Genomic DNA, 24,932 nt, shown 5'->3' with positions numbered 1-24,932 from the left:
AAAAATCTGGTGAAAAATTACAGAAGAGGTAACTTCTCGACAACTATCTTACCTCAAAAAGATTCTATTCCTTTGACATAAATGGGGGAAAAGCAGAATATATAACTAGATATTTTGAGGCTGGGGTGGAAGAGAAGGTCATTTTTCTTTGGGGCTTGATGTATTTTATGGGTTCTGGAGTGTCAATTACAATGGCAACAAGGACTCCCACAGATGAGCCCAGATAGGTTGAAATAATTCACAAAGGACATAGAAATCAAAGATCACCTCATGAGCTACAGATCTTATTCCCCCTCAACTCCCAAGTTCTCCTTGTCTGCCTGGGGCCTATCCCCACAAACTAGGCCAAAATCTTACCTATACAAGAAAAAACACTATTCAATGACAAATATTTTACCATAGTGAGAATGGAATAAACAAGGTAAGTTAACCCCTAAAGTATGTATTTTACACTAGAAAGTCTCACATTCTATATTGAGACTCCCTGTGAGAGAACCCATTCTCTGTCACTAGAGTATGATTAGGAGACAATGGTACCTGTTCTCTGAGGAGTCCTGACTAACTGGCGAGATTGAATCACGCACATGAAAAATTTCAGACGAAATTCCTCTTTATGCATGGTTGTCTCCTAGAAATAGAGACAGAATTTAATTCAAATGAACAGGTCTATGGAATGATTAAGATGTCAATGACTGACATGGACCAGGTATATCCAATACTACTAGGCCTTGGCACTTGAAAATATAAAAATATCAGTATATGAGGTGATACAAATAATCTATTTTTAAACATTTGACAGGGCAGGATCCCCTCAACTCAGCAAGATGCTGAGAGTATCAAAAAGGCGGGGGGGGGGGGTGTCTTCAGAAGCTTCATTTCTTTAAGTCTTGAGCTCAGACTGTGGCTGACATCTGGATCGAGAGGGTCTATTCAGAGCATTTCTCCAAGACTTACAGACAGGGTCTGGGTCCAGAGGTCTGCCACGTTGAGGGGCATGGTAAACAGTCTGAATGAACAAAATATTTCTTCCCATTATTTTCTCTTAGAACACATGGCACAGATTACAAGTTAATCAATGTGGTCCCAGGATCAAGATCAAGGCCCTTCAGAGATCAAGACTCCTGGGTCCTTTCCTATCTCTACCCCCCAAAAATAGATCTCTGATGGGCCCACAATAGCTTTCCTCACATCTCTGCCCGTGTTTCAAACTTCTCCAGAGTGCTGGAAGATTCTACGTTACCAGAGTCTAACTTAAGCCGTCCCCAAGTTGTCTTTTTTCCTTTTTGTTTTCGTTTTTTTTTTTTTTAGCTGCAGAATGATCAAGCATGCTGTAGTGCAAAAAGGATAGAAATGCAAGTTAAGAAACTTGTTTCCTAGTCCTAGATCTGCCATGCACTTTAAAATAGAAAATCACTTCGCTTTTTTGAACTTGTTCGACTAAAATAATCTCTACAAGCACTAACGTTCTGTGATCCTCAATAAAACACGATATAGCCTGAGATCGATTTAGATCTCAGGTCTCCATCTGTTGGGGAAGCCACAGGTTCCCGCAGATCTAGGGCCACAGCGAAAAGCTGCCATGGAAACCGAAGCATAAGCAAAAATCGCCGTGCGGAACCAGAAGGCGGTGGGTAAAGGAGGCGAGGGAACAGAGAAAAGCAAAGGACGAAGGGCACACTAACAGTATTCCAAGTACGAGAAAGAGAAAAAACCGAGACTGAAAGGTTAACTGGCAAATTGTGACTACAGTCTGCTCCCTTGGCTTCTCAGGCCTCGCCACACCGCGCAGGCGTTCCACTGGTCCTTTACTTTGCTCTTTGACCTCCTGCCCCACCCCTCCTCCTCCGCAGCCACCGAGCGGCTCTTCCGGTGTTGTAAAGGCGGTTCCGGTTCGCGGCGGTTCCCGGGTTTTGCGTTCCGCGCCCGGCCGGAAACCCCTTCGCTTGGCAGCCGGTTCCGGTTCGGTGAGTGGCGGCGGGAAGCTGGGGGAGGGGTGAGGATGGAGGGAGCCTGTGCCGGGAGGCTGTGTCGGACTGGGCCAACTGGCCTGGACTGGGCTGAGCGGAAGCGGGGACTGCTGTGGGGCCGGTGCCTTTTCCTCTGCCCCGCCCCCTGGGACCACCTCCCCTCCCCCCTGCTGTCCGGCGGCCGCGGTCTGGCCAGTGGCCGTTAGTAAGGCTACCTGAGGCCGTTCTTTCAGGCCCTCTTTTATCCTGGCCGCGGCAAGGCCGCCTTTCTGTCGTTACTGCAGGCCCCATCTCAGCGCCTAGCCCTACTTGTGGGGAAAAGGCCGGTTGGGATTCCGGGGCTTTCCCGCCACAGCAGTGTCCTCTCTAGGGAGAGCTGTTTTGACCTGGAAGCTCAGCTTTCTGTCACCACCTGCTTCACCTCCCGTCTTCTTTGAGACCTGAATGACATTTCTCGACTACTTCTGCGTCTCACGTAAACATTTCTCCAACTCTTTTACTCTGTGGTATCTCCCTGAGATGCGATATCGCTAGTGCCACCACCAGAAAGAAACGTCTGGACCCTCCTGCCCAGGTTATGAAAATCCCCTTAACTGCCGCAATTTGCTTACCTGGCTCATCACCTCCTGGTAATTCCTTTGAACCGTCTCTTTCTTGGTGTACCCTAACGCGATCTTTCTGGATCTATGGCCAGTTTCTCTTTTCTTGAGCTTGGTGATTTCTGTTTATCGGTGCCTCTGCAGTATTTCCACTATCTTGTTGGCAGTAACTTGCACCTTTATCACTTTCAAGTCAGCCTTGTTAAAGTCATTTCACTTCATGTTTGGTACACTTATATTTGGGGTGGTGGTGATTCTTATAAAATTTACAGAAAGCCTATTATAGGCTACCAACTATTTGATTTAGGGTCTTTGTTGTAATTGATTATTCTGGATGGAGTAGGTCACATCATCTCCTAAATCTTTATTCTTCTTAAAGATAATTTGTGTTAAGGACTTGTGTTGAAATTTAGATTACACTGACTTTGAAATTACAGTTACAGTGAAACGTTAAGCATCTCTTTAAGCCTATCCCTTAACCACCTTCCAATTTAGAGATTCCCTTCTTTTTTTTCCTCTGTAGTCCCTTTTAGGATGCCTCATTTATTTTTGTCTTAGAAGGCTCATTCACTTTTACCTGATTTCAATACTATCCCAATTACAAAGATGATTTTCATATCACCCATCTGATGAGTTAATTCTAGAAGGAGTGGATGGATACAAAAACAGGTTCTGCTACTTCTGGCTATGGTGATGTAACTCTTAACTACTGCTTTGGAAGTCCTTCCTTTTCTTCCCCCTCTCCTTCCATTTGCACCAGCTTTACTCTCTTGCTGTATCTGTTTATGAATCTGGCTTTCCCCATTAGACCTTGAGCTTCTCAATGGCAGGGACCAGTTCTTACTCATTTTTGTATCCCCAGTACCCTGCACAAGTAGTTGTTGCACGGTAAATGTAGATGTATGAAAGAAGTTGAATACTTAACTGTTTAAGGCATTGGAGTGTTAAGGTGTTAGCGTCTAATTGAGAGACATTACATGTAAAAATAGAAGGGGAAAAAACCCCAAACACATGATGATGGCAGTACAAACTGTATCATATACATAATGAGTAGAGTTCAGGGCAGGGTGATTCACATGATCACTTCCACACCCTTCTCATATCATAAATTCTTCTAATCACATACTGGTCCTGGATAAAGCCAGCTCAATATATGTTTCATCATAGCCCTAAACATTGTCTTTTATCATCACCTTTTTGCCTGTATGTAAGCTTATGTTTTACCAGACTTTGTACATTCTGTTACAGTCAAGACTGTCTTTTTTTTCTTTCAAATTTCCTATTACCTTGTTTTCAGTTATTAAGCTGACTTCACTTGAATAACTGTAACTGCTTGTTTTTTCACTAAATTAAATGACCAGTGTGTACTGGGAAATGAATTATTAGAATGATTTTCTTAAAAGAAAAAAATTCTTACACTTGCAAGAATTTGGTGGCATCAAAGTTTCCAGTTCCAGCGTTTCATGGAGAACCTCGGGGTAAAATATCCCTTCTCCCAATATGATTGGAAAGTGGCTAAAAGAAAATATCATAAACACAGCAAAGAAACCAGATATATTTGTATTAAAATGTAAATGTAGGGCTTTTTTTGACATTACAAGTCAGTGTGGATTCTCCAGGGTTAGCTAGAGATTACTTTTACATTGCCAGTGTGAATGAATCTTTGAATGAGGTTATGTTAAAAGATTTGAAGTATGATGTTGGAAATGAGCATTTGTCCTGAAGTCAGGATATCTGGATTCTTATATTCCCTTTGCCCCATCTGTGTGATTTCAGGCAAATCACTTAAACTCTCTGGACTTAATCTGGAATATTCTTTGAATTTTTAGCTTGCTTTCCTCTTCACATCTGTCTTAGCAAAATGCAAAGGAAATTGACATGGGATTGTTCCACTGGGCACCAGGCTTTTAAAAAGAGGCTAGGACGACAGTTATGAAATCACCTGAAAGAGTGAAATGTGAAAAAAGCACTTCTAATTTATTGGTTGATAGGATTTTTTCCCCTTAATCTGGAGCCTAGAGAATTCTGCTCTATTAAAGAAGAGAGAAGGGAAGCCTGGAGAATTTCCAGATTTTGTTAAGTTGAACATTTGGAAATATATTTGAAGCCTAAATCTAATGGTAAGATTATGTAATCAGATAATTACTCTGCTTAGTCTATAGCTGTGCCAAGAAAAACTCAAGCAGCCTTCATTTGTGTGCACCTCGTTATTGTGACCATAAAAAATGCTCATTATCATCCAGTCTCCTGAATATATTTAAACCCTAGTTATTGCTGTGTAGTTGATGAAGTGCTCAATCTTTTAAAAAATGGTGATAAAATTGTAAATATATATAGGTTTGACTATTACCATTTCTAGTCTCCTCTTGGAAATCTGCCAAGAGTGTATGTGACAAGGGTATGTTTATTAGCCTTGTTCTAAGCAGTTAGGCTTTTGACTTCCTTTTTTTCTGGGAAAAGTGGATACATTAAAGAAAGTAATTTTTATTTGTTTTTTTTTTTTTTTTTTTTTTGAGACAGAGTCTCACTCTGTTGCCCAGGCTAAAGTGAGTGCCGTGGCGTCAGCCTAGCTCACAGCAACCTCAAACTCCTGAGCTCAAGCGATCCTCCTGTCTCAGCCTCCCGAGTAGCTGGGACTACAGGCATGCACCACCATGCCCGGCTAATTTTTTCTATATATATTTTTAGCTGTCCATATAATTTCTTTCTATTTTTAGTAGAGATGGGGTCTCGCTCTTGCTCAGGCTGGTCTCGAACTCCTGAGCTCAAACGATCCACCCACCTCGGCCTCCCAGAGTGCTAGGATTACAGGCGTGAGCCACCGCGCCCGGCCAAGGAAAGTAATTTTTATATAGGCAAAGCTGGTTTGATTTGTAGCAGTTTAGTTGAAGATGGGGGGAGTACTTTGTACAACTGTGAAGTAGTCCTTGATTGTCCTCAGAATATTAGTAGCTTTATATTTGGTCACTGAGTAAGACATATGGAAGAGAAGTCTTAATATGACCATCACAAGGTCTGTTATTTTTTTATAAAATAATTTAGCTTGAGGAAATGGAGCAATGGATTGGGAAGAATTTCCAGATTGTCATTTTGGTATGGTCACTAACTTTATTACCTTATGCAAATCATTCAGTCTCCTAAGGGTTGGCTCTCCCAATTTGCTTCTTGCTTTAATATTCTGTGATTCTGGGGATAGTCTCTAATTGCTGTAGCACAGATTGCAGAAAAGTTTGGAAGTACCTCGAGCTAGTTTTAGTTTCTACTCTTCCTATCAGGTCAACTCCTTACCACGTTAGATTTTTCTCCACTAAGAACACAAACAAATGTCACTTCTGAGTGGCTGCCTGTTCTATAATTATATGAAGTAGCTTTTTCATTATGTAATGTTTCTGTTTTGTGTTTTCTTTTATAGGACTTTGTATCTTTGCTAAAGTCAGTGATGTGAAAAGACTTGACATGGGTAAGACTAACCAGTTTAATTTTTTTAGCTCTCTGGTTGGAGTGAAAGCTAGAGTAAAAGAATATATTTTCCTAACATTTTTAATAATTGTATCTTTGTGCTTAATAATTTTAAGAGATTTTAATCCTAATTGTGTACTACTATATATGAAACATAATGTTCTTTTGGTTAGAACATTGTTTACAAAGTCATTTAGGAACATTTTCTCATTCATTGTATTGAAAAAGCCAAGTATACACTAGCAAACATTTACTATGTGTCAGCCCCTGTTCTTAGTATCTAAAATGTATTAATCTATTTAATCCTTACAGTCACCTTACAAGGGTACCTAATAGTACCTACAAAGTAGGTACTGTCATTATCCCTACTATTAACACAGTTAATATAATAATTTCTGAGACACAGAAGTTAAGAAACTTGCCTAGGGTCATATACTGTAACTGGCAGAGCCAGGATTTAAACCTAGGCACTCTGGTTCCAGGGTTCTTGTTCTTTTTTTTTTTTTTGTAAGTATATATTTTTTATTTATTTATTTTTATTTCAGCATATTATGAGGGTACAAAAGTTTAGGTTACATATATTGCCCTTGCCCCCTCACCCCCCCAATCAGAGCTTCAAGCATAACCATCCCCTAGACGATGTGCATCGCACTCATTATGTTTGTATTCACCTATCCCCTTCCCACCTACACATCTGCCCAACACCCAATTAATGTTATTCCTAAATGTGCTCTTAGGTGATGATCAGTGAAACCAATTTGATGGTGACAGGGTTCTTGTTCTTTAGTACTGTGTTATATTGATATTATATGATAAATAATTTGATTAAGGTAAATATTTCATTTAGCTAGTGAATTGAGAATTAATTGTGATTAATTGGAACACTTTCACTATTTCATTCATAGTACTTTATGTCTGTAAAGGGGATCAATATAAAATCAGGACTAGTAGCCAATTTAGGAACAAGGTGAAAAATCCATACAGTTAGGCCTTATAATATCCCATATGCTCCTTTTAAATTTACATTAGCCTTCTCTCTACTTTCTGTTTTTTCCTCTTGCTTAGTCTACCTTCTCCCTCCCCTGGTCATTTGTTTCCATTTTCTCTCATTGCAAAAGTAAGTCATTGAGTTCCCTTATTCTCATTTGTTCCTATTCTATCTCTTTTATAGTAACAAAGGTCTCAAAAATGGTTCTAGAGTAAGATTATGTCACAATATTACAGTAATTGAGCTGATATCTGTTACGAGCCATATGAATAAGGTATGCTTTTTCAAGAAAAAAATTTTCTGGTGGATTAATTTTTAAATCACCTTTTTAAGTTAAAACAGGAAACCAATGTTAACAGTGTTTGTTTCTGAATGGTGAAATTTTCCCCCATTTTTTAATATTTAAATTTTTTTTTACAGTTATAATGTTTGAAAAATTTCTTTTGGGAACATTTTATTATGTTTAAAACTTTAAATTACATTGTTTTTATACATGTACAAGTTTTGAACTATTTGATAGATGATCTCAGTCAATTCCAAATGAGCCAATTTCTGCACATGGGCCTCTTCTGACAATGATGTTTTGAGATTTCTTGCCAATGGATAGCTATGAAGAAGGAATTTCATTTGACAATAGAGTTGTTCTTTGGGAATCATTTTTATTAGGTGAGAAGATTGGTTCGTAAGAAAAAAGTTATTGAAGAAGTATGTGACTTGAACTAATCCACATTCTTTTTCCAGATGATATTGCTGATAGGATGAGGATGGATGCTGGAGAAGTAACTTTAGTGAACCACAACTCCATATTCAAAACTCACCTCCTGCCACAAACAGGTTTTCCAGAGGACCAGCTATCACTTTCTGACCAGCAGGTTAGGAATAATTTTCTTCCCTTAATTAATTATTTTGGATCATCATAAGTTTTTATCTGATGTAGTTTAAATGCCACACTCAAAAATACAAGTATATATATAAATTTCTTAGAATCAATAATTTTAGCATTTAGAATTCTGTTTGATATATTAAAGATGAGAAGGTTAAGACCAACCAGGCTATGTATTAGTTCCTTGAGAACAGTACCTTTTAGAAAAGTCTTCATTGTTCTTCTGAATATTATAATTACCAATACATAGATCAGTGTTCTTTTAAACTAGCGTTTTAAAATTATTCAGCATTGAATGGTGAGTGGGAATGTGAAAATATACAGCAGCTCTGAGATTTGACTGTGCTATAAAACTTAGTTTCTCAAGGGCTGGTCCAGAACCAGCAGCATCAGCATCACTGGTGAGCTTGTTAGGAATGCGGAATCTCAGGCTTCACCACATACTATGGAATAAGAATCTATATTTTAAAAACATCCCCAGCTGATTTATATGCAAATTATAGTCTGCGGAGCACTATTAATAAAGCAGTCTTTCTCAGTAGGAAAGCCGTTGGTAATTTGAAAGAGAGAGTTCTTTGCTGTGTATACTAAGCATAATAGGATGTTTAGCATCCTTTGCTCTTAGGGACTAAATACCTGTACCATCTACCCCCTCATAATCATTTTGATAGTGACTGCATCTCCACACATTTCCAGATTTATACTAGGGGTACAGCACTACCCCTGACTAAGAACTGTCTCTGAAAAGTTATCAGAAGAATCAAAACCAGGTTGATTTTTCTCAGCCTTTTCCCCCTACCCCAGAGACAGGGTCTCGCTCTGTTGCCTGGGCTAGAGTGCAGTGGTGTTGCCATAGCTCACTGCAACCTCAACTCCTGGGCTCAAGTGATCCTCGTGCCTCAGCCTCCTGAGTAGCTGGTACTACAGGTGTGCATCACCACACCCAGTTAATTTTTTCTATTTTTAGTAGAGATGGGGTCTCGCTTTTGCTCAGGCTGGTCTCGAACTGAGCTCAAGCAATCCTCCTGCCTTGGTCTCCCAAAATGCTGGGATTACAGGCATGAGCCACATGCCTGTTCTCAGCCTTTTTAATATATGTTATACAGGATATACTAAATACATATTTACTTTCTAATGAGCATTCTTTAAGTTGTATAACAGATATTTTGCCCTTGAAGCCTGAATCATTTCATCAGATTGTCTATGTGTTTTTTCCTTATTAGTATGCAATACTAATATTTATAGTATATAAATTAATTACTTATGAGTTCTAAATATGCTATAGTTTTGTTTAATGATACATTTTTCCTAGTATAAATTTTTACTCTATTGTATTGTCAAAAATGTGATTTAAGAAAAATCTTTTGCTTTGTTTAGATTTTACCTTCCAGGCAAGGAAATGTGGACCGATCTTTTACATGTTCCACAAGAAGTGCAGCTTATAATCCAAATTACTACTCAGGTATGATATATTACATGGAGTCAAGGCACTTAAACCTTTCAGATTTCTTCTTAGCAAATACTTTGCTTTTATCATCTTTAAAAGTAAAAACAAAATGGTATTTTCTCCATTTTTGTCATTTCTATCATTTTGATAGCTTTTTGTGTGTATGTATGTGGTTGCTACAATACTTTACTGATCTAGTCTCAAGCAAATATTAGTTTTTTAGTAGAAAAGTGTATTTGGAATCAATTCTACTTATCTCTTTGCCATTGTAAATAGCAATATGCTTTTTTTTGTTTTGTTTTTGTCTTTGACTTTTTTGGGAATATGTGTATGTGATGTAAAGGATATTTGCATTAATTTAAACCACAGAGCAAGTTTATTTCTATTCTGCTTGAAACCATGAAACCTGAAAATTTATTTCTACCCAAGCTTGTCCCTCTCTCAGGGCAGGAAATGTTAACTACATGTTTCTGTTTAGCACCTGCCACAGCCATATGCTTGCACATTCAAGGGCTTACCTATTCAGTTTGTGATCCATGACAGAAGTCAGCATTCTCTAGTCTAGGCTATTCCTGTCCCATGCCCTTCCTGACTTATCATCTGGCCCCTTCCTAAGGTTTGGACTTCCAACCGTCTTCTCCTTCTGCATTGGGAAACTCAGAGTTTTGTTGGTTAGCCTTTTGGCAGTAGGAGTCAGGAAAATTATAGTGGTCTTCCCAAGTCTTTTCACTCCTCATGCTTCAATCTCCTCACCTACCACAAATATGGGAAAACCTGTAATACCATTGAACCTGCCTCAATGGGATTTTTATAAGGATAAATTGGGATGATAAATATGAAATGCAAATAATAATTATTGTTATTTGGCTTCCTCAGGATTCTTTGTCAGCAAGATGAGATCTCCTCCCCTAAAAAGACGTTAGTATGATGCTCTTTTAGATTTATATTATATTTAAATGTGATTTAGGTGGGTGGTACTTTACCCTGGGCACTGGATTTCCTGTCTTGGGGTTAGCAGTGGTTTCCACATAGTATGTGCATAATTTGTATAGAAAAATGAATTAATTTTCTCAGAAAGTAACTCTACTATCATTATTATTGAAAAGGCCTTTTTGATGAACAGAGAGCCTAAAATCTGGTTTGATAGCTCATTATTAATCCTGTAGGAAGAACAGCTGAGTGATTAATGAAATCAAATCATCAGTATTTCCATCAGAACTGAGGCTTGTAATTTCATGTGATGATTTACCATTGGATAGGATCTTTGCTTTAAGTTTAAAATAATTGCTTAATAATAAACAATTATATAGAAGATTATACTCAAAGTCCCGTGATCATAACTCAACTCTTATTTAACTCACCTTTCTGGCCTCTTCTGATTATCTGTGTGTACATGGTACACATTGTATGATTTGACACATGTAACCTTTTTTTAACTTAATATTTTGAATTTTACTTTTTTATCTGTTTATATGTTCTTCATATTTATCATTTTCTCTTAATTTGTAATCTGTGAAATTGATACGTACGTCCACAGTCCCTTTTTTTTAAATTATTTTTTAATTTCAGCATATTATGGGGGTACAAATGTTTAGGTTACTTATATTGCCCTTGCCCCACCCGAGTCAGAGCTTCAAGCCACATCCACAGTCCCTTATGTGCAATTTCAAAATCCATAAAGCTCTAAAAACCAAAAAAAATTTTATAAATCATTTGGTATCAAAACCTGACCTGAATTCATTCCTTGGCAAAACCTACATGAACTGACATGAAACTATTTATATTTTGTCTTTATTTACCCATGTAAATAGAAGTACACATTTTGCTGCAGATGTATCAATATGTTTGGTTACAGAGTGCTGCTCCAACTTATACTTGAAAGTATTACCTAGTATACCAGAATATCTTTCTAAAATTCCAAAAATTTTGAATTCAGACATATAACTGGACCCAAGGGTTTATGATTTGGAAAAGTGGGCCTGTGCCTTCATTTGCTTCATTATTTTCGCTATGGTTTAGGTGCACTTTCACCCTTACCATTTTCAGCTATTATTAATAACATGACTTAAAAGCGTTTGTATGCATAGCTTTTTTTCTTTTAAATTCCAGTAGACCCGTGATATTCACAAAGGATATATCTGAGATCATCTCAAATTCTCATGTAATATTGACCAGGTTCCCAGCTTTCTACTCAGTTATGTGATTGTTGAGAGTTACATTTTTCCTATGTTTATCCTCATACCGCAAGTTGGTTCCCATATCAAAAATCTTACTCTAAAGTTTTATCTCTCACTAGAATACCATTTTTTAGGAAAGGAAAAACAATGATCTTCAAGATTGCTCTCTATCAACCAGAGTTTTAAGATCTCTGAATGCCAAGGGTCTATATACTTTTTTCTTATAATAAAGTCTTTAATTAAAAGCTATTTTTAAACTATGTACTTTTTAAAACTTCTTTCTTTTGCTGTACCCATCCTAGTTCATTGTAAATCCTGCAGAATTTTGTCTCTGCTATCTGCTTTGGATATATTCCTTTGTAATAATCCCCACATTGATTTCTCTGGTCAGTCACCTTGAGCCTTATCTCTTGATTGGGCTAGACATGGATCCCCAGTTTACCTGCCTTAGTCTTCTGATCCTGGCTGTATTGGTATTTGTCTTCTCTCTGAGCTTGCTATCTTCTCCTCCAACCAGGATGGCAATGAGCAGGAAAGCCCAAACTTTAGAGTCTGGAGCTTCTCATTTATTGCTTTATTGGATTTACCTCTTTAGATCAAGTTTTTTTTAAAAAAATCTGCTTCTCAGTCTACTCAAGATCAGATGATTAAAAATATAGATTTTGAAAAAAAATCTTTAGAAAACAAAATGCAGTGCTATTTCACTTTAATAACTTAGTGATGATCAGGCTTTAAGGCCTTGCAGTTTTATTAACAGAACAATGAAAAGAAAATCAAAACATTTTTAACCCTAAACAAAGAAAAATAGATTAAGATGAAAAGAAATGATTTTGCTCATGCTTGGAGTCTTTGGAAAATATGTTAAATTAGGTTGCCAAACTAGCATTTAGTAAGTAAGATGATTTAAAGCATTCTGCTATCATACTAACTAAATAAATCCTAAAGTCAGCAGGAGCAACTTGATGGTTACTTTCATAGTAAGTGGTTACCTGACACATTCTTCTTTTTTAACATAAAGTTTATTACATTCATAGAAGTATTGCCTGTCCCTGCAAAAAATTTGTAGGGAAAAGTAGAAAAATACCCATCATTCTATCATTAGAACATAACCACAATTAAAGTTTAGGTGTATTTTCTTCTAGTTTTGTATGGTTGTGGATGTAATAAGTAATCTTATTTGTGGCATTTGCAACTTTGATTTCTTAGTGAAGACAGACTATTGGGTTAAACCCTTACTATAAAAAGAGCATCTCTAGCACCCTATCCCTCTAGCTTTGCATAATCTTCTCAGCAACAGAAGACTATTCAGTGATTTTATTGAGTGGGGATGGAACCACTTTGTTCTGGTCAAACAGACTGATTTTGTGCTTTTCCCTTGTATTTCAAAGATGTAGTCTGTGTCAGATGCTATGCCATTGAGAAGGCTACTCTGGCTTATCCTTGGTCTCAAATTTCACACCTGTCACAATAATTTACATTTTTTGACAGACTTATTCCTCAAATAGATATCTCCAGTTAGATCATTCCCTAATCAAATTTTAGCAAAAAAGTGTGAGTGACAAAGATTTCTACTATATTACTTTGCATTTAGAGATAATAATTTTCAGTTTTTTACTGGGACTCATTTCTATTAGCCTCATGTCTCTGTCCTTAAAGTAATAGTAGTAGATGCTAAGCATAACTACTGATTAAAAAGGAAAAAAGTTATACACGTTGAAAATAAATTTAACTTATTTTAATTATTAGACTAAGTTCATCCACTGGTGAATTAATTAGTACTAACACTACCCTGACTGCTTCTTTTTTCCTATCTTATTTACCCGAAATCCTGATACCATGATTATCTTAGGAAAACATAAAATTATATTTTTGAAGGCTGCCTTGCCTTTTGGATAGAGTATCAAAAGATACGTTAAATATTTTTAATAGCATAAATGTACAATATTGTAAAAAGTTCTATGGTATTATGCTTTTAAAGAGGATCTTCAAAATGACATCAACATTAGAAAAAAATTCAGGAAATAGAGAATTATTGTCACTCTTTTTTCAGGAGCTCTTTGAAGTTCTATAGCCTAATGTCTGAAGTTATTTTGAAGGAGCTGTTTTATGTCCAATCCTGCTGATAGGGAGAGAAGGGTATAGAAATTATTCTCCTACTCCTAGCTAAAACTTCAAGAGGTTTTTGTCGCCCCAGCTTGAAATCTACAAGGTAGAAAATGTGATTAATAAGTAATTCTCAATCTGATTATAATAGCAAACATTAGAGTATTAATATGTCTGATGATTATGGCATTAAGTCACCGAAGATTATCATACCAGAACCAGATGTATATAATGGGTCATTCGTGCCATAAGCTGGCCAGAATAAGCAGCAATTAGGTTATCTCTGCTCTTGGAGGGAGGCCCTGAGTCTTGACATGGTAACTAAAAAGAAGAAAGTGACACCAGCTGCTTATTAAGCAATAACTGTTGTTCATTTGAATTACAATTCTCCTTGGCCCTCCACCTGCTTTCTTACTGGTCTGGCCTACCTTCTTTCAGGCCCAGGCCTGGGAGTGCTTGCAAGATATAGTTGGGGTAAAATGTTGACTTTTGGTGGACACCACGGAGTCACATTGATGCAGATAAGGCACATGGCTGTGGCAGGATTCAGCTCCTTCATCAATTTTCAGGTTAGTATGGCTGAATCAATTATAGTTTGTAGAAGTTCCCTTACTGCAGACTTTATTGGCAGTTGAGACTGGGATCTTTCTTCCATGAGAGACATGGTGATATGCCACATTACTTTGGAATACAATGTTGGTCATGGTTGCAGTCATAAGGAGAACCAGCTGTAGTTATTTTTTTAATTTATTCAACCTTTTTATTTTTTTAGACAACCCTTCCTCAGACAGTTTTCTCGGCTCAGGCGACTTAAGAACCTTTGGCGATAGTGCAAATGGCCAGTGGAGAAATTCCACTCCAGCATCAAGCTCAACTTTACAAAAATCAAGAAACAGCCGAAGTCTTTACCTCGAAACCCGAAAGACCTCAAGGTTGGTATTTTGACTGCTTAGTTCTTAGGCCCTTCCTCAGATATAAGAGAAAGTAGCTATAAGATAGTTATTACATTGGCATTTTAAAAGGGTAACACCATTTTTGGACTTTAACTCATAGAGATATGAACAAATCTATTTTAAGTTTTCAACTTTTAATTTACTTTGTACTGAATTTTGGTGATAGCCAAATCTTATTGGAAGAGAGTTTTGAGGAGAATCTAGGTGACTATGAAGAATATTGGGCTCCTTCAGGATCAGTATGGTTTATTATGAATCTTAAAGTGAAAAAGCAGTCAATCTTTGCAATTTGGGTAACAAAGCACATTTTGCAGATTCTCACATGAGACCTGACTTAAACCAGAGCAGCTCTCTCTACCTCATGGCATTAGTCAGCTAGACCTAAACTATTAAGCTACTTCTGTTTATTAGGAAATAGAGAGTCACAGAGAACTTTATCGTAGTTATTCCAGCTTCATCAGCCCTACCAAATTCCCTCACTAAATTTATAATGGTTATTAAATGCAGATGAAATTTGGCTTAGAAACTTTTCCCTCAGGTGCTTTATTTCTTTTTTAAAATAGTATTTATGACTTAAATTCTGCTCTGGTAATTTAGGAATGTGGGATCATTTTTCTATTTAGCTAAGCTTTCTGGTGTTGATGGCTTTTATTTTACCTTACTATCATTATTAGCACATAGACTCTGGGAACGTACATATGTCAGTGCTCCCAGTGATCATCTTCCCCATTTTTAACGTTTTAAAAACTATACGAGAATTCATTAATATACTCACATTGTAAAAATCAAAACATTATCAGTAAAGCTAAAGATCCCTTGACCACTACCCATAATCTCAATTCCCTCTCCTTGGTGTGTTTCCTTCCAGACCTTTTCCTATGATTGTTTCTCTCACCCTTTTTCACTAATATATGGCATGATATGTATGCTATGTATAAAATGAAATGTATGATATTATTTTGTCTTCATTAAAGATTTTCTATGTGCATCATTTAGCAAGTTGCTGTGTTTACTCAATGCCATTTGTTATTTTTAAAAATAACCTCGTTACAGGAACAGTACATGTGCTTTATAAAAAAATCAGAAAATACAAATCAGCAAAAATAAAAACATCCCATTCCCACCAGCTTGAGATCAATTCTGTAATATCTTAGTACATATCCTTACAAATATTTTTCTTGCCTTTACACGTATATATTTTTTCCCAAACTGAGTTCATAGTGTACATACTCTTTTGTAATCTGTGTTTTAGTCAATCACTTCTTCTTTTCCAATCAGTAAATTTTATCTCATAAACTAAAGTATATTTAAATTTTCTCAGTTGACCCAAAGTATCTTTTATAGCTAGTTTGTCCAAATCAGTATCCAATCTAGAATTGCATTGGGAGTTACTGTCCTTAAGTGTCTTGTAATCTATTATAGCCACACTTTATTTTTTAATTTAATTTAATTTTTTTTAGAGACAGGGTCTCACTCTGTTGCCTCAGCTGGAGTGCAGTGGTGCAATCATAGTTTACTGCAGCCTTGAACTCCTAGGCTGAAACGATCTTCCTACTCAGCCTCCCAAGTAATTGGGACTACAGGTACACTACCACACCTGACTTTTTTTTTTTTCCCTTAACCTTTTTTTTTTTTTTTTTGAGACAGAGTCTCACTCTGTTGCCTGGGCTAGAGTGCCATGGCATCAGCCTAGTTCACAGCAACCTCAAACTCCTGGGCTCAAGGGATCCTCCTGCCTCAGCCTCCCTTGTAGCTGGGACTGCAGGCCTGCACCACCATGCCCGGCTAATTTTTTCTATATGTTTTTAGTTGTCCAGCTAATTGCTTTCTATTTTTTTAGTAGAGACGGGGTCTTGCTCTTGCTGAGGCTGGTTTCGAACTTCTGAGCTCAGAGGATCCTCCCGCCTCTGCCTCTCAGAGTGCTAGGATTACAGGCGTGAGCCACTGTGCCCGGTCCCCTAACATTTTTTTTTTTTGTTTTTAATTTTAATGACATGACTTCTTTCTGCATAAAGTTCCACCTTTGTAATTGACAGGTTACTTCCTCATGGTATCATTATTTTGTCAAAATTACATGTACTAAATAAAAGATGATGCTGTATTATATCACATTAGAAAACAATATCGTGGTTTGGTTCTCCTATTATTAGTGGTGCTAGCTAGACCTCTGGATTGAGGAGGTGACAGTCTGATCGTTAATTGTATAGTTAGGTTTTTCCCCTATAACTAGAATGTAATCCAGATGATGTTAGTTTGGCATTATATGAATGACTAATTTCACGTCAGCCTTTCACCTAACCATTATTAATATCAATTGATAATATTTACCTGACAATTTTATTAGTGTTAATGAAATAATATTTTTCTAATTTTATTGTTTCTCCTACACTTATTAATTGGTACTTGATTGCCTTTTTCATTAGCTGGGGCCATTTAATTACCCTGAAATACATTTCCTATAGGAAAGGCAGGATAAGTTATTAGATTTTTCTTTTTTGTTGCCAGTTTTCAAAGTAAAGCTTTTTTAAAAAATAGCTACTTCACTTCATGTGGTTCAAATAATTTTTTTTTTCTGTTCTTTTTTGAGTGTCATTATGGATTCAGTGTGTTTCAGTCCACTACATTCATTCTTTTTATGCTCAGATTCTTAGAACTTTGGCCAGTGGGAGCCCCTTTATACTTGCTTCTGTGTCTATCTGACCCAACCTCGATTAGTTTTTGGTAACACCCTTGCTTTCTGGCATTGCAAGATACCTTTGTACTATTTCTTTAGAAGAAGATTTGTTTATATTAAAAACATGCACACACACACTCTGGGAAGCACAAGTACAAAAGACATTGTGGAGAATCCATTATATCTTTAACAGTTATACTGCCCTTGTCATCTTTTCCTAGCTGCATGCACTCATCCCAAGAAAATAAGCCTATTCCTGAAATTCTGAGTCCTTACTCCTTTCCCCATTTTAACACGTGTAGAAACCATTAGAATTTGAAGAGTTGAAAAGTATGTGCTTTTTGATATTCTTTAGATATATTCTGATTTTATTTGGATCCAGACCACATGTAATGATTTAGAGTTGATTTCATTCATTTCATTGAATTCAGCTTACTTCTAGTCTGGACCAAAAAAAAAAAAAAGAGGAAAATTTATTATGCTAAGATTAAGTACCTCAAACTTGCTGGGAGTAATGACAGATGAAAAACACATAGAAAAAACTTGAAATTATTAAGCCTTAGAGAGAAGAATGAGTTTTGAATCCACAATATTCTTCATGCCAACTTTTCCCATTAGATAGGGTACAAATAATATAAAGAAACAAAAAATTTTTCAGAGGGAGGAAATAAGCTAGAAGCAGAATTCACAGTGATTCAGCTAATAGAAAGCCTTGTAGCTCTTCTTTATATAATGGTTGAGGGCCCTCTATTGGTCTTTCAGGAAATTTTAAAATTCAGTTTAAAAGCTTAGTTGAGAGGCTTCAACTTTATTCATCTTTACATATTTAATCTTAAGGTAATTTCCTCCCGTGGGCTTGGGGTAAGGGGCTGCAGGGAGTAATAGAAAATGTATGTGTTTGGTAGCATACCTGGAACCCAGGTTTTCTGAAGAAGTCTAGTCTGATATGCTGTCTATAATACTGCACAGCTGTATGGTTCCTAACCAAAGGAAATTCTAGATTGTGGATCCAAGAAATACAATTTTAAGTGTTTGATAATTATGTAGTTTGACAATGTAAGACCTTTTAAGTGGCAGAACCTGATGCAGTAACCCCATATATCATTTCTTGTATATTTCTCTCAAATGGTACATCTATCTATCATTATACCAGTTAAATTTTTGTTTGTTTTTGTTATTTCTGGAAAGCAAAAATAATCACTAGATTAGATTTATCTTAACTGTTCTTTCTTACAAACTCTTTTTTTTAGTGGATTATCAAACACTTTCACGGGAAAGTCAAACCATCACTGCCATGCATCTGCATATGAAAAATCTTTTCCTATTAAGCCTATTCCAAGTCCATCTTGGAGTGGTTCATGTCGTCGAAGCCTCTTGAGCCCCAAGAAGACTCAGAGGCGACATGTTAGTACAGCAGAAGAGGTAAGGAAAACCTGCAAAAAAAGCTACTAAAAGTTAGCATCTTTTTCTGCATTGAGCCATTTGCTCCCTCTGATTTAGATGTTTATTAACCATTCTATTTAATACTTTCTGTGCCTTTTCTTTCTGAATTACTCTTTTCGAATGCTATCATCTGTTCTAAAGGGATTAAAGAAGTACTTTAGCAGGACTTCAATATTTTTTTTACTGTCTTCTATTCCTGTTGGATGGCTGACTTTGCTTAATCTTCTCAGTACTGCCTGAATAGATTCTCATACATCAAACTATGTCTCTTCTCTTTTTTAGACCTTTCTTAAAGTCTTGTTTCCTGTGGGAAAACTGTTAGCCTTACTAAACAGTTTTTGTTTTGATAAAATTTGATTTGATAAAATACCTGCTCTTCTCACTAGGAACAATTTTTGCTCAATATAAAAGAAAAATAAAGAAGCTAGTTAAACAGTTTACGTCCTTGCATTATAAGTAAGATCGTCTTTGAGGTCATAGACTTTCCTGAAAATAAAGAAGCTCTATTGGCACTTGTGTTGTTATATTTATTCAGTAAACCTAAAGGAAAAAGTCAATTCCGTGAATATAATATAGCATATAATTTGTGCAATAGGAAGTGTGCTTACATCTGTTAAATTACATATTTATTATGCATCTAATCAGCTTTGGATTGGTTGCTGTGGAGATACAAATTAATAATAATTATGACTTTACATTTATATAGCATTAGAGTTTCCAGTGTACTTTCTACATGCATTGTGTTTAATCCTTCTAATCCAGTTAAATGGGTAGAGATGAGGTGATATCCATATAAGTAAAGGTCATAGGTCACAACTAATAAATGGCAGGCCCAGAACCCAGATCTTCTAAGGAAGTTTAGTCTGGTATGCTTTCAGTTATACAACACAGCAATGTGGTTCCTGCCCAAAGGAGCTTACTGAACATGGAGTCAAGAATATGGCATTATATGCTAAATAATTTCATAATTTGATAAAGTTCTCTTAGGTGGCAAAACTTAATATTTGTGATGTAGTTAGTAAAAATGCTGTGCATATTTTTGGTTTTAAGTTTGTATTGAATTTAAAATTTTCAGTGGGAGGGTGGCAGAACTAGTATATCATTTAGCAAGGCAAAAGGTAGATAAGAAACTGGCAACATTTGCCCTTGGTAATAAGAGCTGGACAACAGGGATGAAAGGGAGATTTATTTTTCGTTATACTTTTTGTACTATTAAATTTTGTATGATGTATATATGAGCTATTACATACATAAATGCTTTCTTTTATTATTGGAGTTGTGGGGCTTGTGATTACGTTGGAGTCTAGATAGCCTAAAGGGTACAGAAAGACTTTGTGGTGAAACCAACAGCAGCAGCCTGACAGCTGGGTACAGGGCTCCTAACCCTTCCCTGCTCCATGTGGCTACTGCTAGGATCACCAGGATCCTTTGATCTGTGTTCATTGTAAGCTAGCCATTCACCCACAAGTCCTTTGGATCACTCACCCCCACTTCTTTTCACCTCCACTGACACCTCCACTTGGGTTGCTTAGGCAATTTTACCCTTCTAAACATCCCCTCAGGCCGCAGGCTGGGTCAGTGGAGAACATGAAGTGGGAGTTCCCCTTCCTACTTTATTGCAAAGAAGATGTCGAGGATTGCATCTATTCTATGAAGCAAGAGATACAGGAAATTTTGCCCCAGTTTTTAGTTCTGTATTCTCCTGGTATGAAAAGCAAGCCACCTGTACTACAGAATACCCATTTAATATAAGACAAAATATTGGACCAAACTTTCAACAAAGTATTTAGATATTTAATTTTGGATATTTCAGGTAATCCATATATAATACTTTTTTTACTCTGGGACTAAATTTATTGATGAGAACTTACAAACTGGAGGAAAAGTTATTTTCCCTGGAAATGTTGGGATCCTCAAGATTATGTTAAAGAAAGAAGATTATGTATTAATCTTAATGGTGAATTTATACATCAACTTCAGGAATAGGAAGCCATCTACAAAATTAACAAGATGATGCCACCACTGCACGTTTCAGTCTTACAATAGACATTTGATGACAACGCATGTAGAAGAATTTGGAAATATACAAGTGGTGTCTGTGCTGAATGGCTGATTCAAAGGGCAGTATTAAAGAGCTGTGCTATCCAGTAGGGTAACCATTAGCCACAAGCACTGTTTAAATTAATTCAAATAAAATTAAATTGAAAGTTTAGTTTCTCAATCACACTAGCCACAATTAAAGTACTCATTAGCCACATGTGGCTATGGCTACCATATTGGACAGCACAGATATAGAACATTTACATTATTACAGAGTTTCTGTTAAATAGTGCTATTATTTCTGCTTGGAAAAGAGAAAATACTGACAATAAAAATGTAAACTGTAACAGCACAGGTAGTTTCTTTTCAGTTATATGTTGTTTCCAGATATACTCGTCTGCAGTTTACTGAGCAACATTTAAAGGTGTTGCACTTTGTAATAGATGACAGCAATGGTTTTATTTTTTAAATAAAGCATTTATTTTTTAAATGCTTTACAATTTTGTGATAAACCAAGCTTTTTGGACTTAACAGAAAATTATTATTTTTTTCATCATTCTTTTTTTATTGTGGTAAAATATATATAACATAAAATTTACCATTTTAAGTATATAGTTCCATGACATTAAGTATATATACATTGCTGTACAACCATCACCATCATCTATCTCCAGATTTTTTTTTCTTTATTTCAGCTTATTATGGGGGATACAGAAGTTGTATATATATATTTTTAGTTGTCCACATAATTTCTTTCTATTTTTAGTAGAGACGGGGTCTCGCTCTTGCTCAGGCTGGTCTTGAACTCCTGAGCTCAAACAATCCATCTGCCTTGGCCTCCCAGAGTGCTAGGATTATAGGTGTGGACTACCATGCCCGGCCAGTCAACTGATTTTTGACAAAGGTGCTATGAATACTCAAAGGGAAAAGGACAATCTCTTTAATAAATGGTGTTAGGAAAATTGGATTTCTGTATGCAGGGGGACATTGGATCCTTATCTCATACCATATACAAAAATCAACTCAATGGATTAAAAAGACTTAAATGTAAGACTAGAAACTCTAAAACTACTAGAAGAAAACAGGAAAAATTATACAACATTGGTCTGGACATTGATTTTTTTGGATTTGAACCTAAAGGCACAGGCAAAAAACCCAAAAATAAGCAGAGTGTGGTGGCGTGTACCTATAGTCCCAGCCACTTGGGAGGCTGAAGCAAGAGGATTGCTTGAGCCCAGGAGTTCGAGCTATGATGATGCCACTGCTCTCCAGCCTGGCCTGGAGACCCTGTTAAAAAAAAAAACAAAAAAAAACAGCAAGACCCTGTTAAAAAAAAATAGACAAATGGGATTACTAAAAACTTCTGTACAGCAAAGGAAACAGGGTACAGAGACAACCTATGGTTTGAGAGAAAATATTCACAAGCCATACATTCTATGAGGGATTAAGATCCAATATTGTAAGGAGCTCAAACAACTCAATAGCAAGAAAACAAAAACCCAGTTGAAAATGGGCAAGGGACCTGAATAGACATTTCTCAAAAGAAGACATACAAATGGCTAACACATATATGAAAAAATACTCATTACTAATCATTAGAGAAATGCAAATTAAACCACCATGAGATATCGTCTCATACCTGTTAGAATGGCTTTTATCAAAAAGATGAAAGATAACTAGTGTTGGTGAGGATGTGGAGAAAAGGGAACTATTGAGTCTGCTGGTGGGAATGTAAATTAGTACAGCCATTATGGAAAACAGTATGGAAGTTCCTCAAAAAATTAAAAATAGAATTACCACACAATTCAGCAATCCCACTTCTGGATATTTACCTAAAAGATTTGTAATCAGTTTGTCAAAGAGATGTCCGTACCCCCATGTTCATTGAAGCACTATTCACAATAGCCAAGTTATGACATCAACTTAAGTGTCCGTCAACAGATGAATGTATAAAGGAAATGTGGAATAGCTACACAATGGGATTCTATTCAGCCTTTAAAAAGAAGGAAATTCTGTCATTTGCAACACATGGATGGAATTGAAGAGCATTATGCTAAGTGAAATAAGTCAGGCACAGACAAATATTGCATGTTGTCACTTATATATGGAATCTAAAATAATTGAACTCAAGAAGCAGAGAGTAGAATGGTGGTTACAAAGTCTGGAGTGCGGTAATAGTAAGATGATGATTAAAAAGTACAAAATCTCAAACAGCTAGAGTATGTGGTTTTTTAGTTCTCTCTCACAGGGTGGTAAATATAGTTAGTAGTGTATTGTACAGTTTTAAGTTGCTAAGACAAATTTCAAATGTTATCGTATAAAATGTTAAATATTTGACATAAGGGATGTATTAACTAGCTTGATTTCATTATTCCACATTGTATTCATAAATTATAACATTGCTTTATATCCCATAAATTTGTATAATTATAAATTGTGAATTTATAATTTTCAAAAAGTTAAACCATTTTTTGTCTGAAACGGTTTTAAATGGAATATAACATACCCAATGTTTTTTTGTTTTTAATGAAACACAGAAAAGAAAAATACTTTCCATTATTAAAAAAAAAAGCCTTGTTATCTCCAGCTTAGCCTGTATATCAGTGAAAAGTTCTTAACTGTACCTTTTAAAACCATAAATTAGTTTAAACTGAAAATATGAGGCTTAAAAAGACCTCAGAAAATTATTTGGAATGTGGATAACTTATTCCTGTTTGTTTTATGTTGTCTAATGACCATGGGAGGTTGTTTGGGCTCAGAAGCTTTTCTTTGAAAACATATTTATTGGGGAAAATCATTCATGGGAGACTTTTGTGTGTTAAATTAGCTTTTCAGTTCTTTGCATTGCATTAATCTAGATTTTTCATAATTTGCATTAGCGAAGTCATTTTATGGCTTCTTGGTTCTTGTCTTATTTGTAAGTACAAAAGTTTATTCTAAGAAAACATTTTGCTGTGTGATGTGAGGGAGGAGAGAAGTGTTTTTAATGTGTTGTGGTAGATATCGTTAGTAAAGCACAAGGACTCTTACTATCTCACTTTTCTCAGTGTTCTCTTGAGGTCTTTATGTGATGGGAATGCTTGCTTTTTTTTTTTTTTTTTCCAACATTCCCTTTAGTACAAAGAGGTACCATGCAAAGTAACCTCTCATACCAGTTTATCTGCTTTACTTTGCTCTCTATGATGTAAAAATATAGTCAAAGCTTTTTTTTAAATCCAGTTTGGTGGGACAATAAAAATGAAGTAAAATGCTTGTTAATTAAGAGTTAATTTCCATGACCCAGGCGGTCTGATTTCTCTTTCCTTCTGTCATCTTTCCTTCCTGAAAATCACCTATTAATTCTATTGTATTGTGATTAGGTTATTTGGTGTAGTAGAAAAATGGAGTCAAGATTTGCATTAGAGGGTATGCAAAAATTCTGGTCAGTAAAGTGCCAGATAACACATGGCTTTTTTGTGTGTAGATCACTATGAAGTTGGTTGACAAATCTCTTACAGTCCAATAATCTGTAATGATACTTCATTCTGCTGTCTACTTAATCTTTGTAATGACAATTTTAGATTTTAATAAAGAGGCATTTATTTTAATTTTGGTTTTTAAATTTATTTCTCAAGTACTCATATCCTCTCCAGTAGGATAGCCAATAAATACTGATTTGGTTATTGATAGTAATTTATACTTGGTAATTGTGTTTTTCTAACCATTATTTTTGTGCTGTCACTGAGGTGCCTTTCCAATACTGTGAATAGTCTCTTTCACAAGTACTAGAAAAGGAGCCCACCATAATCTTGAGTACAATATTAATGTCTGAGGGAGAAAATAATGGGGGTTATTTTTTTTTTTTCACACAGTCCATTGCAAGTTTGTTTTTCTTTTGAGTGCATTCTTCTACCAAATGCTCAACTAGTTCTTCCTTGTCTTATCACTCAATTTATTTAAGTTTAAGGATTGCTCTTTCTCATGGAGAATTGTCATTCCTCACAGTTCAGGTGTATTCCAGTAGATCAGTAACATTATACTGACAATATAATTATAGTTTACTATGTAGCAAAAAAAAAAAAAAAAAAAGGTTCAAGAAGAAAAAACTTAGTGTCTGTTTACCTTTGTATAGTTAATTGCTTAATTCATTCTGCTTTTAACAAATATTTGTAGTTGAATAAAATGCTTATGCACATATTGAAATGTAACAAGATGCTGCT

General features: G+C 36.0%; 2 protein-coding genes across 3 annotated transcripts in view; one reads left to right on the top strand and one right to left on the bottom strand.

Moving 5' to 3' along the window:
• PFKM (phosphofructokinase, muscle) overlaps positions 1-1,703 on the bottom strand; it is a 36,938-nt gene extending 35,235 nt beyond the window's left edge. The window contains exons 1-2 of one of the 2 annotated variants that reach the window (XM_069491089.1): positions 1,683-1,703; positions 538-628 (exon numbers count right to left, since the gene is read on the bottom strand). In XM_069491089.1, coding sequence (XP_069347190.1) covers positions 538-619 — 82 coding nt within the window. In that variant the 5' untranslated portion in view covers positions 620-628; positions 1,683-1,703. Of the gene's footprint in view, positions 1-537; positions 629-1,240; positions 1,329-1,682 lie in introns of those variants that run through there. The other variant, XM_069491088.1, reaches the window with a different exon arrangement.
• Positions 1,704-2,522: 819 nt separating this feature from the next.
• Positions 2,523-24,932, top strand: part of SENP1 (SUMO specific peptidase 1) — a 50,808-nt gene continuing 28,398 nt past the window's right edge. Inside the window, exons 1-6 of the mRNA XM_069490167.1 lie at positions 2,523-2,541; positions 5,979-6,026; positions 7,755-7,885; positions 9,274-9,358; positions 14,396-14,555; positions 18,501-18,672. Of these exons, the coding sequence (XP_069346268.1) occupies positions 6,023-6,026; positions 7,755-7,885; positions 9,274-9,358; positions 14,396-14,555; positions 18,501-18,672 (552 nt within the window). The 5' untranslated portion in view covers positions 2,523-2,541; positions 5,979-6,022. The remainder of the gene's footprint in view (positions 2,542-5,978; positions 6,027-7,754; positions 7,886-9,273; positions 9,359-14,395; positions 14,556-18,500; positions 18,673-24,932) is intronic.

The sequence above is a fragment of the Eulemur rufifrons genome, chromosome 16, assembly GCF_041146395.1.
Source record: "Eulemur rufifrons isolate Redbay chromosome 16, OSU_ERuf_1, whole genome shotgun sequence".
NCBI lineage: Eukaryota > Metazoa > Chordata > Mammalia > Primates > Lemuridae > Eulemur > Eulemur rufifrons.
Note: the sequence above shows the minus strand (reverse complement) of the source record. Positions and strands in the feature narration are given on the sequence as shown.